Here is a 15,318-nt window from a genome sequence, read left to right on the forward strand (position 1 = left end):
GCTGCAGGTATCTACTTAATCCAGTTGCCCGCTGCCCAGTGGCCGCGGCCCCAGTTACAGTCACTCACCACTGTGCCCAGCTTTTGATTTGGGATCTAGAGGCTCGAATTCAGTTTGTCATGCTCCCGCAGAGCAGTACTTTGATAACCGAACCATCTCCCCAGCCTCAAATGAGCTCTCAACAGGTTTCCTCTGCAAGGACTTGATACTCTTGTTCATAACTGTTCAGTATTCCATGGTGTGTGATTGGATTCTGACGTGACTCATTCCACACTAAGTCCTGTGTGTTGTTACCCCCACCCCGACCCCTTATAGACACAGAAGCAGCAGTGATTCTACACGAGTAGGTTTAAATGTTCTGTCAATGAGCCACTTTGTCTTTTAACAGCCTAAGTGGGGCCTCCCCTTTTCTTGGAGACACCAAGCAAGAAACATTAGCGAATGTGTCCGCTGTCAACTACGACTTTGAGGAGGAATTCTTCCGGAACACCAGTACCCTTGCCAAAGATTTCATCAGAAGACTGCTGGTCAAGGATCCAAAGTGAGTGTCCCCTCCGCCAGTCAGGCAGAGCCTCATGTGGCCAAGACCAGAGACCAGCACCTGTTCTGTGTCTGGCTGCTTCTTGTCAGACCCTTACTGTTCCGCCTGCCTGGAAGGAAGTGCTTCAGAGAATGAACCTAGGACCTTCCTGCCGCCCGCCCACTCGGTCCTGCACAGGGAGGAGTCTGGAGCAGGAGCGTTGCTCTTAGTGTTTTGGGTTTTTTTTTTAAACATGGGCCCCACTTCTGCAGAGTATCTGCTTGTTAGGCTGACCCAGCATGAAAATAACCCGAGCACTGTTTCAATCTCATGAGATCTTTTTTCCCTTCCCCCTCTGTCCCCCCAAAGGAAGAGGATGACAATCCAGGACAGTTTGCAGCACCCCTGGATCAAGGTGAGTTGCTTATTATGTTGGATTTCTGATTATTTCTGAGTGATGGGTCGTGCTGGAGTGTTAGCTGTCTGTTGGTACCATGGGTTTAAGATAGAGTGGTATACTGGAGTATATCCTAATGATTGCAGAGGGAGAACAATGAGCTGTTAAGAGCAGGGAGAAGTCAAATCAGACATGTTTTGTGTAGCCTGTGGGATTATACTAAAAGCGGCATTTGAAAACTGAATTGTTTCCCATCCCACAGATGTTTCAAATCTCAGAATCTTTTGAGAAATCTGAAGGTCTGTAGATACCACATTCACCTTACCCACAACTGCAGGGGGATCTGCCCTTTTGCTGGAGCACTTGAGCCTGCCACATGACACTTATATGTTGCTGCCCTATTGGTATTTTGGCTAACAAAACTGAATTTGCTTCAGCCTAAAATAAAAGGAGCTGAGGTTGATGAGTGTGTTAGCTTTCTGTCATCGTGGCAGATTACAGGAAGGACTGTTGAAGAAGGAAAGGCTGATTTTTGGGTCCATTTTAGTTTTCAGTCTGTGGTCACTGTTGTTGGGGGCCTGTAACAAGGCAGTTCATTATGGTAGATGGAAGGGAGCCAGCCAAGATGGTGGGAGGATGGGGCCACGGTTCTAGTAGGTTCCTTAAGGACTCCTTTAGGAAAGTCTCTCCCCCTCCTGGCAGTTACACAAGCTGGTCACCCAGCCTAAGGCATAAGAAGCATTGGAAACATTTAAGATCCAATCCATAATAAAGACATCTAGTAGTTGAAAACAAAACTATGGGCCTCATCAGTGGGCATTACAGAAAGCTTCCATTCCACTTCCCCCTCTTGGGGTAAGGCCTGTGCCCAAGTGTATCCACTGAACAAGACACGGTGAACGTGTTTGAGTGCTGTAAGTTTGGGCCAAATGAACCATACCTCTAGAGTCCTTCCCAACTTAATTGGCTTAGTGAATCTTGCCATTCTCAAACTGTCATTGTAGAAGAGTGTGGGTACAAGCTCACCTCCTGTCCTATGTGCACTCCTCTGTATTATACAAAATACTCAGCCATCAAGAGTTAGGGAGTGGCCAGGCATGGTGGGGCACACCTTTAATCCCAGCACTCGGGAGGCAGAGGCAGGCAGATTTCTGAGTTCGAGGCCAGCCTGGTCTACAGAGTGAGTTCCAGGACAGCCAGGACTACACAGAGAAACCCTGTCTCGAAAAAACCAAAAAAAAAAAAAAAGAGAGAGAGAGTTAGGGGGCAGAATCTAGATCCCCCCCCTTTTTTTTTTCTTGAGATGGTCCCAAGTATGCCAGTCTAGCTTCAATCTTGTTTATAGCCAAGGATGACCTTGAACCTCTGATTCTTCTACCTCTTGAGTGCAGATAGGCATGCACCAACATGCTTGGCTTATGTAGTACTGGGGTTAATCCCAGAGCTTTCTGAATGCTAGGAAAACTCTCTACCTGCTGAGCTATATCGAAGCCTAGCTCCAGGATCTTGAATGTTATTTCCCACTCTTTGTGCTATTTTAGAATAGGGAGTGTGTAAGCCTTTCAGAGTGATAAGGAGTATTAAAACATTTCTGTAACTAGCTTTCATTATCTTTTCTTGAACTTTCAATTTTAGCCTAAAGACACCCAACAAGCACTTAGTCGAAAAGCCTCAGCAGTAAACATGGAGAAATTCAAGAAGTTTGCAGCTCGGAAAAAATGGAAAGTAAGACTCTGCGGACACATTGAATTTGGCTTTTTCTGTCTGGTCTTGTCAGAGCCCATGTCATCTAACACTGGGAATCAGGAAATATATTCATTTAATAATAAAAAAGTCCACTGTGTAATCCCCTGTGCTGTTGTTACTTAGTTTCAAAGACAAGCATAAACCATATTTCAGTGTTACTTAACCTATTCTTTGAAATGTCATTTTGCGTGCTCTTTTCTCAGATCACCCCCAAGGCAGATTTTTAAATCAATACAATAAAGTGAGAGTGAACACTTTTTCAACTATCACAAACCACACTCTAAATAAACCCGTTCTTCCTGGTAAGCAGCCTGGAGCTTGTATGAAAAATCTGCCTTGCTCCTTGAGGGCTTGCAGGGGGTGCTGGGCTAAGGGAGGCGCCCTGGCAGTGTGGCCTCTCCTACACTATGGCGGCTTCCCTGTTGTTTTGGTGGGATGCTGGTTTAGGTATCTTTGAAACAATCAAAATTCAGGGATCAGAAAGAAGGTGATGATGTGGTTTCCAGTGCCCAAGATTATGTCGAACTAGAGAGAGCGAGCAACTGCCTCCTCTCTTGGCTGGTCCAATGGTGTACCTCCGTTTCTTACCCAATAAGCTATGACTAGACTCTCAACAAGGCTTAGAGCTTAGGTCTCAGTCTCTCTTCCCGTTCTTTCTCTTTTCCCTCTTTCTACTTATTTCTCTTCCTCCTCTTTCTTCATTCCCCTGTTGCTTCAGCCTTTGAGGATATGAAGGGGATTGTTCTTCAGACTAAATTATCTGTCCCATCTGTGCATGTTGATAGGCACATATATTCCTTTAGCTGACTTAGGCCCAGAGAGCTCACAGCAAGGCCTTTACGTCCCATGCTGGACTCCTGAGGACCCTGTAAGGGCTTTGTTGGGGTTTAAAACACAAGGCATAGAGAGAGATGGGATGTAAGACAACCCCTTCCACAGGTCACAGTGAATGCACAAGAGTCTCCTGTGTTGCTATCTGAGCTCACGACCTTCAGAACACTTCCCTAATCAAACAGTCTGAACTTCCGTGGAGTGCCCGCCCCAAGAGGAATGTTGGCAGTGAACGCGCTCTTAATGCTTTCTTCAGAAGTTCTCTTTTCCCCCTTGACTCTTTATATGTTTATTTTATTTTTAGCAATCTGTTCGCTTGATATCACTGTGCCAAAGATTATCCAGGTCATTTTTGTCCAGAAGTAACATGAGTGTCGCCAGGAGTGATGATACTCTGGTAAGCGTTCCTGTTTGCCTTGGCTAGCTTCTCTGAGCAGCACTGTGTTTAGAGTTTACATTGTTGTGTTTGTGCATTAACCCAGAAAGTCCCACAGCACGGGGATGTTAGACTTACCCTTACTCCGAGATGGGCTAACACTGTGCCCAGTCCTGCCTTTCCTCCTTGGAGGATTTTGATTTGCTTTACTTGGCATTCTCTCAGCCACCATCCCTACTGTTTTTAACACTGCTCCTTCCCTAAGCACTTGTACACACACACACACACACACACACACACACACACACACACACACTTAAAAAGAGGGTAACCAGTGGATGATGAAAGAGCTCCCACTAATTCTCATGACTGCACATAAGAACACTGATTGCCACCATTAGGAAGCTGTAGAGTCAAAGTGATGTGAAAGGACAGACAGCCCTCACCCGCTTTCTCCACCAACACCGAGGAAAGCACAGTGCTACTGTCTCATGGTAGACCAGAAGGCCATATACACTTAGTTTATTGACATCATCCTGACTGTCCAAAGCCCTTGGGAATGGCATCACAGTTTTCCCTAAGTCCAAGCTGAAACCCAATCACTGATGAGCTCTTCAGATACAGCTAGACACCTCTCCCTTCATCGAGACTTTCCCCAGCCAGTCACAAACAGGGCTTTGTTCACTGAAGGTGAAGGAGACTCCGGGAAAAGCAGACACAGTGGTTCTGTGGGAACCACCCTGGCCTGTAACCTAATAGTCGGTATTTCCTGGGTAGAGCTAGGAACTCCTAGGGCAGGGATCACATGACAGCAGACACTGGCTCTTCTTTTCTCCTGAAGCTACTCTCTGTAATAGTGTTACAGCTCTAGTCTACAACTGTAGAGTAAAAGGAGGAAGAAGATATGTCCATGAGTATACACATACACACACACACACACACACACACACACACACACACACACACACACACACACACACACATGCACGCACGAAGGAAAGCTAAAGAAAAGGAACTTATGAAGAGATGGGAAGGAAGAATTCCCCTTTGGAAGGGTGTGAGGTTGTTAAGGGAGCCAGGGGAAAATGGCAATGTAGGTCTGACTGTGGGATGCTGTTGGATGCTGTAATGGGAAGTAACTGAAGCTCATGAATCAGCATTCTTAACAGCCCTTGGTCACAATAAAAGCTCGAGTAGGAGCCTTGGAGAGAAAGTCTCCTCTCTTCTGCTGACTAGGGGTGCTGTAGTCTGTCTGTCTTCTTTCCCTCCACCAAGATTCATTCCACTTTTCTACCACAGTGGCCCCTAGTCATTAGCCTGGACTATGAAAGAAAACCAAACTTATGCCTTGGTTCACTGATGTCCTTTGCCAGTGTTGCCAAAGTCCTCCTGGAATTTGGATTTAGAAGGAATTCAAAGAAATGCTTTTCCGTTCTGCTCTCACAGGCGTTGACATTTCAGGAGCTGTCCCTCTGTATTTTGGGGGGACTTTTCTAGTTCCTTAGTTGTAAGGTATCATGTTTTGGAAGCATCTTGTAAGAAATGATGATGAGTCAACAAAAAGAACAAACTTATTCATCATTCCAAGTTTTCTTGGAGATTAGAAATATATCCATTGTCTCTTCTTTTAGGACACACACACACACACCTACACACACACACACACACACACACACACTCACCATTCAGAGAATTTTGCCTTCCTATTTTAGACCTAGAGAAAGAAGACATTCACATGTCAAAGGAAAAAAAAAGAAGAAATAAAAAGAAAAATACACAAATCTGTAACTGGAAAATCTAGCAAATGTGCTGTGGATTTTCTCCTTCCTTATCCAGAAGGAGAGTTCATGTCACAGAGGATCCTCTCCACAGTGCATGCTGGTCACTGTATTTTGACAGATTCCTAAGATTAAACAGAGGGTCAGTAGTCGGCACCCCGTTTGCCATCTGAACCTTTAAAAAGCAGTCCTTTTGGTTCTTGGTTTCAATGCGGATGACATCAGGCCCGGTTAAGCATTAAGTGGTAACAATTGGTAGCATGAAAGGGTACAGGTTCACCTCCAAGCTCCCTTTGTGACCATGCGGATTGGGGATTAAGTGGCCTTTTTCCTTAGAATACCCGTATGTCGGGCAAGCCGGAGCTCGCTATGTTGATGAGCGTCCTGGCCAGCGTGCTAACTCTTTTCATCCTCATGTGTTTCTCAGGATGAGGAAGACTCCTTTGTGATGAAAGCCATCATCCATGCCATCAATGATGACAACGTACCCGGCCTGCAGCATCTCCTGGGCTCCTTGTCCAGCTATGACGTCAACCAGCCCAACAAGGTCTGACTCCCCTCTGCCAGGGGTACAGGCCTGTTGTTTCATAGACTGTGACCCCAACCATACCTTGCAAATAGATCTTCCATTCTGTGGGAAAGGCCTTTCTGCTTAAGGTGGTTTGAGTTGCAAATAAGGACATTTTGCATTGAGCACCTTCCTTCACACCCCAGTTGCTCCTACACCCTTGAAATTCCTGCTTTCCTTTTCCCCCTACAAATAGCAGCTCTGTCGTTGGGTATAAACTGAAAAGGAGGGACTTCTTGTCCTTCTGGCAGTTTCTTCCCTTTCTGTCCACATGCTACAGCCTTGTGCCCATGGAGATCCAGGGAAGGGTGAGGACACAGCAGGCTGAGGACATCCTCCCAAAACTGAAACACAGTATATTTTCTTTCTGTCTTCCAGCATGGGACACCTCCATTACTGATTGCCGCAGGCTGTGGCAACATCCAGATGTTACAGTTACTCATAAAACGAGGCTCAAGGATTGACGTCCAGGATAAGGTCATAATGCTATATCATTAAAAACGAATTTATTTCCTGTTTTCTCAAATGTCTTCCCAATTGTAAGGGCAGTATGTGGGAGAGTATGACGAGTTTCATGATTTCCTATGAAAAGTGAGCTGGACAAAGGGCCAGTGCCATCTGAAATGCTCCGGGAAGGGTGCACACTTAACCCCCTGTACGCTAATTCACAGGTGATTTAGGGCGCCCGTTCTGTGCAAGCTGCATCATTTTATAAAAGCGTCTTGAACACTCATGTTTGTTTGTTTTGTACCTTTATAAAGGCTTGAATTGGAATCAGTTCCTACAGATATCTAGGGTACTCTTAGGCATTCTAGACTGAGGTTAATATGAGGACTTCAAAAAAAGAAAAACAAAACATTTTGACTTTATATTGAAATACTTACACATTTACAAAAAAAGTAAAGATAATACAGAAAACCCCCTTCTGCTCCCTGGTGAGCATCCCCTGTCATGACCATGAGCTAATTATCAAAACCTTGAAGCCAAGTGGGCTTTTCTTCCTCTTGGAAGAGGCTCCCTTAGGGTCTGTCACCCTATGAGAAGGAAAACACTGTGGTTCTAAGGGGAGCTTGATCCGGGTCCATTATAGTTCTAAATGTGACTCTACCGTATTTTCCTTGCAGGGAGGATCCAATGCCATCTACTGGGCCTCTCGGCATGGCCATGTGGATACTTTGAAATTTCTCAATGAGAACAAATGCCCTTTGGATGTTAAAGACAAGGTAAGACCATGCCTCTTAGGAGGAGCAAGAGGAAATGATTAGGGGTGCAGTGGAGTGCTGGTCTGTCTGGAGCACTAGAACTAAACCCAAGGATAAGACTGAAAACCAAGTCCTCTAGACGGGAATTTAAAGTTGGAGGTTTTGTGTTGTAATTGTTGTTTGGTTTTGGTATTGTTCTTTTGGCCATGTCCTGGTGCAGCTTTTAAATCAGAATTTCTACCATAGGTGCTTGGATTCTGCCTGTTGGTGGGCTCATGGTGAAGCAAAGTATTTAGGGTTGTGTGGTAGAACAACACTGTTCACCTCATGTCAAACAGGAAGGAGAGAGACAGAGACACCCAGAAGGTGCCCATTACTGTAACCTAACTTCGCTGGCCCCCACCGCCTAAAGATTCCTCCAGGTTGGAGAGATGGCTCAGTGGTTAAGAGCACTGACTGCTCTTCTGAAGGTCCTGAGTTCAAATCCCAGCAACCACATGGTGGCTAACAACCATCCTTAATGAGATCGGATGCCCTCTTCTGGGGTGTCTGATGACAGCTATAGTGTACTTACATATAATAAATAAATAAATCTTTAAAAGAAAAAAAAGATTCTTCCATTCCTAGGCTGGGGACCAAGCTTTTCATACATGGCTTTGAGAGGTAATTGAGATCTGGATAGCAGCACATAAGCCCATCACAACAGTTTTCTTCTGCCAGTTGACAGTAAAATGTCTTTTCTGTGGTTAGCGAAGCCTGACCCTGGGATGTGTGGATACACAGGATCTGGAGTTGTATTGTTTTTACTGAGATTTGTTGAGGGAGCAAGACCTTAACATCTCTGAGAGTATAAGAAACACGTTTCTGAGCACACATAAGGCAATGAAAGGAGGAAGTTGTTAATAACTAAAACTATGCATTTGAATAATTGCAGGATGATGAACTTGGTCTATTTATTTATTTATTTATTTAATGTATATGAGTACACTGTTGCTCTCTTCAGACACACCAGAAGAGGGCATCCCATCCCATTACAGATGGTTGTGAGCCACCATGTGGTTGCTGGGATTTGAACTCAGGACCTCTGGAAGAACAGTCAGTGCTCTTAACCTCTGAGCCATCTCTCCAGCCCATAAGTACACCATTGCTCTCTTCTGACACACCAGAAGAGGGCATCAGATCCCATTACAGTGGTTGTGAACCACCATGTGGTTGCTGGGACTTGAACTCAGGACCTCTGGAAGATCAGTCAGTGCTCTTAACCGCTGAGCCATCTCTCCGGCTCCAAACCTGGTCTTAAAAGGGTATGGCAGACAGAGATGGGGAGAGAGGGAGATTGACAGAAACAGAGAGAGAAGGAGGGAGGTGGAGAGGGGAGAGAGAGAGAGAGAGAGAGAGAGAGAGAGAGAGAGAGAGAGAGAGAGAGAGAGAGAGAGAGGGAGGGAGGGAGGGAGGGAGGGAGAGGGAGAGAGAGAGAGAGAGCGCTATGGATGGATAGATGAAGTCTAACAGCTAGAAGCATCTGTAATGAGGTTGATATGGCCCTCATGGTAAAGGGAACATATTCTCACTGCATTGTTTTCCATAACAAGATGAGCCAGGTGCGAGGATTACATACCAGCTGCCTAGTTGCTGCCTGACCCCCTGTCCTGCCCTTAGTCTCTTGGGAGCAAATGGCTTGAGGGAAGGTGTGAAGGTGCCACCAAAGGAAGGCATGGGACAGTGCTCTTGATCTCAGAAGTGGTTTTGAATTCTGGTCTTTAGATCATGGGTCCATTTCTTTTGCAGTCTGGAGAGACAGCTCTTCACGTGGCAGCCCGCTATGGCCATGCAGATGTGGTTCAACTACTGTGCAGTTTTGGCTCTAATCCTGATTTCCAGGACAAGGTAGGTCATGGGAACAGACGTGCTCAGTTCCTTGTCCCCAGGCCTCCCTGTACAGCAGCCAGGTGACCCAGGTGACTCATAAGGAAGGCCTCTCCACTTAGGTTTCTTGTCATCCATTGCAGAGCGCAGGTCCTTAGACAGCAATATGCAACCAGCTTCCCTTCATTCACCCGTTTAATCCCCAGAACAGCCCTGTGAGGCGTATCGCTGTTATCAGCACCCTTGCTCTACAAATGACGGAACCCACACAGGAAAATTCCACGGCTTGCTTAAGCTGTCTGTGGTGGGACCAGGGATTGCATCTTACCCAGTCTTGGGTTTAGAATTTCCATTTATAAGTACTACTCTCTTCTGGAACCCTGAAGACAGATGTGTGTTTGATGATGCTGACAGAGGTGCCAACTTCCCAGTCCCCATGAGCCTTCAGGCCAACTCTTCCTGGACTAGTTACAGAAGGATCATCAAGATAGCTGTCTCACAGTGTGCTCTTCTGACTCATACCTGGCAGAATCAAAGCACAGAAACTGCTAGAAAAATTCTTGCTCAGAGGGCTGCTTCTGGCCAGGAAGAGTTTCAGACAGACAAAGGCAATTTTGCCAAAAGCTGTTCTCAGTCCAGAGGCCCCAGTAGTGAGGTCTGTGATATATTGAGAAAACAGAGTTCACTTAGCATTCTGGTTGAGGTCACAGACTGACCAGGGAAGGGACTGGGTCTGCCACTTAAAGGCATCGGATCCTGATGGTGGAGTTATCTCAGGTTAATTTCTTGCCACACTGGCTGCAATCTCTGCTTCCATGGCCTTGACTTTCTTGTCTGCGTTTTCTTCCCCTGCACTCGTGACCTTGGCCAGGAAGAGGAAACCCCCCTGCACTGTGCTGCCTGGCATGGCTATTACTCCGTGGCTAAAGCTCTTTGTGAAGTTGGCTGCAACGTGAATATCAAGAATCGGGAGGGAGAGACCCCATTGCTGACGGCGTCTGCCAGGGGCTATCATGACATTGTGGAGTGTCTGGCTGAACATGGAGCTGACTTGAATGCTTCTGACAAGGTGCTTTATGGGGGAAATGCTTGGCTCTTTCTGTGAAGTGATCTGTCGAGCTGGAGGGACCATGAGACTTGCCTACTTGTCTCCTTGAGATAACAAACATGAACTAAGTATTCTGTTGATCATTCTTCCATTCTTTGGTTCCAAAAGTGTTCTTTGGAGTTTTTTAGAGTCTTTTTAGCATGCAACTAAGTTTCTGATTGAACAGGCCTCTTTGGTCCGTGTTTTGACCTGTTTAGTTTTAGAGCAGGGACCATGTCGGTTTTAGACACAGGTAGAAGCAGGCATTTATTTTGCCACCTCCTCTTTTGTAAAAAGACAATAAACCACTATTATTTGTTTTATAATTGTACTTCTCGACCAGGTGTTCCCTAATTACCTAAGCAATTCCAACACAATCTGTTTGAATCTGAACTTAAACCAACACAGTGATGGTGCTATATACAGTTAGACTGGAGATGCTGTAGCTTACGTAGCAACGACCTTTTGTAGAATGGTGTCTTGGAACCCTGTGTGGTTCTCTGGAGACAATGTTTTGTTTGCCATGGATGGGTTGGGTATTTGCTCCTGGCACCTGGTAGGTAGAGCTAATGTTACTGTTAGACAGTCACAAGCCCCAGTGTCAGGCATGCGGAGTAGAGAAGCTCATACAGACACAATAGAGGTCTGGTGGAAAGCTCTGCTGGCCTGGGTCCTTAGACAGCAGTATGCAACCGGCTTCCCTTCCAACTCCCGTACAATAATAACTTAGCACTGCTATCCCCTAAGTTTTTGGGGTGCTGTTAATTCTCAGGCTGGGTTCTATGTTGTTCAGAGGTTAAGCAATCTACATCTTCTTTCTGAGCATTCAGAAGTCCTTGGGGAAATTATTTCTCCTTGCTTTCTCTGTCGTTTCTGATAGTTCTTTCTCTACTTACGAATTTAGCAAGTGTTACTGGGCAAATGTTTTGAAAGTGTTTTCAGATCTGTTTGCTGGCAATTGGCATACCATTTTATCAGTTCTGATACAGAGGAGTATAGCCTTTCTGTCTGATACATTGCCTGAGCCTAAATGATTCAACAGTGGTCAGCCCAGGCTTCAATTATACGGAACGGAATGGATAAAGCCCCCACCCTTTTCCAGTCCAGGCAATGACATTTGAAGTTCTTGGGTGGTGTAGGAGCCATTCTGTTTACAGCTAATTCTTATACAGGGGAGAGATTAGGCTGAGGCTCTAAGCCAGACATGCTCATGAGCCTGGGTTTGGTTCCAGGATGGACACATCGCTCTTCATCTTGCTGTGAGGCGTTGTCAGATGGAAGTCATCAAGACCCTCCTTGGCCATGGGTCCTTTGTGGATTTCCAGGACAGGCATGGCAACACACCCCTGCACGTGGCCTGCAAAGATGGAAGCGCACCTATCGTGGTGGCCCTCTGTGAAGCCAGCTGCAATCTGGACATCTCAAACAAGGTACATGTAGAGGGTAGGATCCCCAGGCTCCCACCCAGCCGGCCAGACACTTTTGTTGGGTTCTTGCCATGGTTTTATTATTATTCCAACATAGGGGAGGGTTACTGCCACTCGCATGCACTGGATGTCCAGAGGACAGTGACATTTTGGGCTGTGTGCCTGTTGAGTAATCTCCTACACTGACGTTAGAACACAGAGACATTGGCATGCACTTTGTGCAGATTCTGGCTTCCCACTGTGGTGCTTGGAGAATGAGTGAGTGTGTGCACATGCATGTGTTAGCAAATGCAGGGCTCAGGGTCACCTGGGGATGTACACACATACATACTTGTGTGCTTGTGTTTTCAAGAGCTCACAGTACAAATGTCAGCTTCCTTCTGAAGGACAGTGTCTTCAGTGTATACTCTTTTTTTAAAAAAAATTTTATTTATTCTCTGCATATGAGTTCACTGAAGCTGTACAGATGGTTGTGAGCCTTCATGTGGTTGTTGGGAATTGAATTAAGAACTTCTCCTGGCTCCTGTCAACCCCACACTCACTCTGATTGACTCCACTTGCTCAGTTCCTGCCACTCTGGCCCAAAGATTTATTTATTATTATAAATAAGTACACTGTAGCTGTCTTCGGACACACCAGAAGAGGGCATCAGATCTCATTTCAGGTGGTTGTGAGCCTCCATATGGTTGCTGGGATTTGAACTCAGGACCTCTGGAAGAGCAGTCAGTGCTCTTACCCGCTGAGCCATCTTACCAGCTCTAGTATATACTCTTGACCCTGTAATTTAACCAAGAATCTCTGGAGCACAGGCTGTCTTACCTGTCCCTTTTGAGCTGTCTATGGGCAAAAGTTTCTAAACATGTTTGTGTATGTATGCATGAATGCACACCAAGCAAGTTTGGTAAAACCAAGGGAATATTGTCACCTTATAATTAATAAAGAGATGAAAATAAATTGTATTTTCTCAGCCCATTAAAAAGCCCTGGTGCAGATTTCTAGACTGTCACCTGCATTTCGCTGAATCCCGTCCAGATTTTCGGTACAATAATAAGAGTTAAATATTTGTGTAGTTTCAGTGTGTAACTGCATGAAAGGCGGGCACACTCTTCTTAAGGTCACGTTCAAAAGGACACTGAGAGGGGTTCTATCTAACTGTGGGGAATATCCGTTTATAGATGGTGTATATGGTGCTGTACGGTTTTATGATGATTTGTTTGAGGTAAAATAGTTAACATATGAAAGATCTGGAGAGCTGTCTTGCTAGGCCTCCTGCATATTGGATGGTTAATTGTGGTGGACACTGAAATTGGTAGTCCTCAGACTCTGGGCCCCTATGAAGGAGAGAGACACCCTGACTCTGAGCTGTAGCTGCTTCTTGCTGTCTTGATTTATCCTTATCGAACCACGCCAAGATAATTATGTACGTGGCTTAAGAGGAGGTAGGATTCCCTCAGTGGCTTAAAAGTGGCCTCAACGAATGGGTGCTCATTAATCCACCTTCAGATCTCGCTCTGGAGGCACAGTGGGCAGCCTGCACGCAGCATTTGGGCTACACCAGCTGATTTCTTTCCATGCCCAAGGAAGGCCTTGAGTTCAATTCCCACTATCCAGAAAAGATAAGACAAAGCAAAACATGTCTTAGCGTGTGTCTAAAGGCACATTGTTAAATACGTTCATTGAGAAGTCCAGCTTTGTTGGCATGGTGGCTCACACCTGTACTGCCAACACCCGTGATGTGTAGGCAGGATTATTCATTTGAGGTAAACCTGGGCTACAGGATGAGAGCTTTTCTCTAACACAAATAAACATCCAGCAAGACAAGCCTGTTTCTAGGTTTGCAAACTACTGGTGTGGGCTGAGATGTGGTTCAGTGGGACTCTGGATGCATGTATCCAGCCCATGGACCTAGTCACAGCACCACAGAAGTGGACAAACGGGAAACTTGACTCATTTGATGGAAATCGGTCACAGTGGTCTATGGACTTGACATTTTGATTTCGTCTTATGCTGGAATAGCGCAGGAGCCTTCGGTGGCTGGTTCTGCTGTTATGTAGAGCTCAGCTAAAGTGAAAGCAAGCCTTGTGCGGTTCAGACTTGTGTGGACTGGAACCTGCTGCCTATCACCGCACAGCTTTCTTGCAGTGCTCTAGCATGGTCAATGACATCGAATTGGGGAGGGACATTGGAGGAAGCTGAATTTGCTTTATACGAGCTGCTTTTTTGTAACCTATCCAGTCCTTTAAGGTTTGACCTACTCTTGAGAGGACAGCCCTGGTGACTCACCTGCTCCCAGACTTCGCCTCTTCAGAGATTCCACCCACTCTGCACATCATGTTCTGAACCCAATTTTTATCCTGTGAAACTCTAGGTGACAAGTAATAGTCAAACCCCTTCTCTCTGTCCCTCTTACCTCCTTCCCTCCTTCCTTTTTCTATCCCTCTGCCCCCTCCCTCCCCCTTACCATTTTCCACCCTCTCCCCGTTTCTTTCTCTTTCTTCAAGTGAGAAACTAGAGACGTTTAAGTTTGTGCAGGAAAGTAAGTGCCAGCCACTACCAACCCACTAATCCGTCCAGTCTGCCTTTCCTCAGGCCCACTTGGGGAGCCGTTTGTTACATTGGCTATAGCACAGTGACATCCATGTTTCTCAGGCAGGCTGCCACTCTCTCCCCATCATGCTGTCTTTCTAGATGATTAGATTTCTCCAGAGAGAAAGATGACCATTCAAATCCTGCTCTTCTTAGTCTAAGAGGGCAAGGACTTGTCAATTTATGGAGACATTTCTTTATGCTTTGTTTGAAGACTGGGGCGGGTTCTTTTTTAACTCAGCTGAGATAGCAAGCAAACATTGAGAGAAAGAAAGGGACAACACCATGTATCACTAAGGTCGAACCTCATAGGCCACCCTTATCCCACAGATAGTTAAGTTTGTGCGTGCACTCTCGCGTGCGCGCACGTGCGCACACATACACACACACACACACACACACACACACACACAAACACACTCACACACGACACACACATGACACACACACACACACCTCTGGAATGAGCCTTGGGCATCAGCTGTGATCAATGTCTTACTGCACAGCCCAGGCATTTGAGGAGGTGAGGATTTGGCCATGGGTGTTTCTTCCTTCTTGTGTGCCTTTAGAAAACCAGGCACACAACACAAAGTAGCAAATTCACTTGTCACCATCCCTTGCTGGGGCAGGCGCGGGACAGGCAGGAAGTGCTGTGGAAACAGGGGAAAGAATCCGCCAGCTTCACAGAGGTGACAGAGCAGTTAGCACTCTGCTAGATAGAGAGGTCAGGAGAGGTGACTTCAGACAGAGCCTGCACGCGTAGCTCCTAAATTTGGTGGTGAAAATACAGCACAGGACTGCAGGTCCTGAGCACAGAGGTGATGGGAGAAGGGGGAAAATGCTGGAAGGAGACCTCAGGTCCAGATACGAAAGGCCTGGGGTGTAACACTAAGGAATTTGAGTTATGTGATAGCCAGGTGCTACACCTGGAATG

The 15,318-nt window shown here is 46.0% G+C and overlaps 1 protein-coding gene across 8 annotated transcripts in view; it reads left to right on the top strand.

Moving 5' to 3' along the window:
* The window catches only part of Dapk1 (death associated protein kinase 1), a 161,469-nt gene that overhangs the window by 117,499 nt on the left and 28,652 nt on the right, over positions 1–15,318 (top strand). For all 8 annotated transcript variants that reach the window (XM_030247400.1, NM_029653.3, NM_001285917.1 and 5 more), the window contains 10 exons: positions 389–541; positions 890–935; positions 2,553–2,642; positions 3,799–3,891; positions 6,076–6,195; positions 6,595–6,693; positions 7,341–7,439; positions 9,207–9,305; positions 10,156–10,353; positions 11,604–11,801. In XM_030247400.1, the coding sequence (XP_030103260.1) occupies positions 389–541; positions 890–935; positions 2,553–2,642; positions 3,799–3,891; positions 6,076–6,195; positions 6,595–6,693; positions 7,341–7,439; positions 9,207–9,305; positions 10,156–10,353; positions 11,604–11,801 (1,195 nt within the window). The remainder of the gene's footprint in view (positions 1–388; positions 542–889; positions 936–2,552; positions 2,643–3,798; positions 3,892–6,075; positions 6,196–6,594; positions 6,694–7,340; positions 7,440–9,206; positions 9,306–10,155; positions 10,354–11,603; positions 11,802–15,318) is intronic.

This window comes from Mus musculus, chromosome 13, assembly GCF_000001635.26.
Source record: "Mus musculus strain C57BL/6J chromosome 13, GRCm38.p6 C57BL/6J".
NCBI lineage: Eukaryota > Metazoa > Chordata > Mammalia > Rodentia > Muridae > Mus > Mus musculus.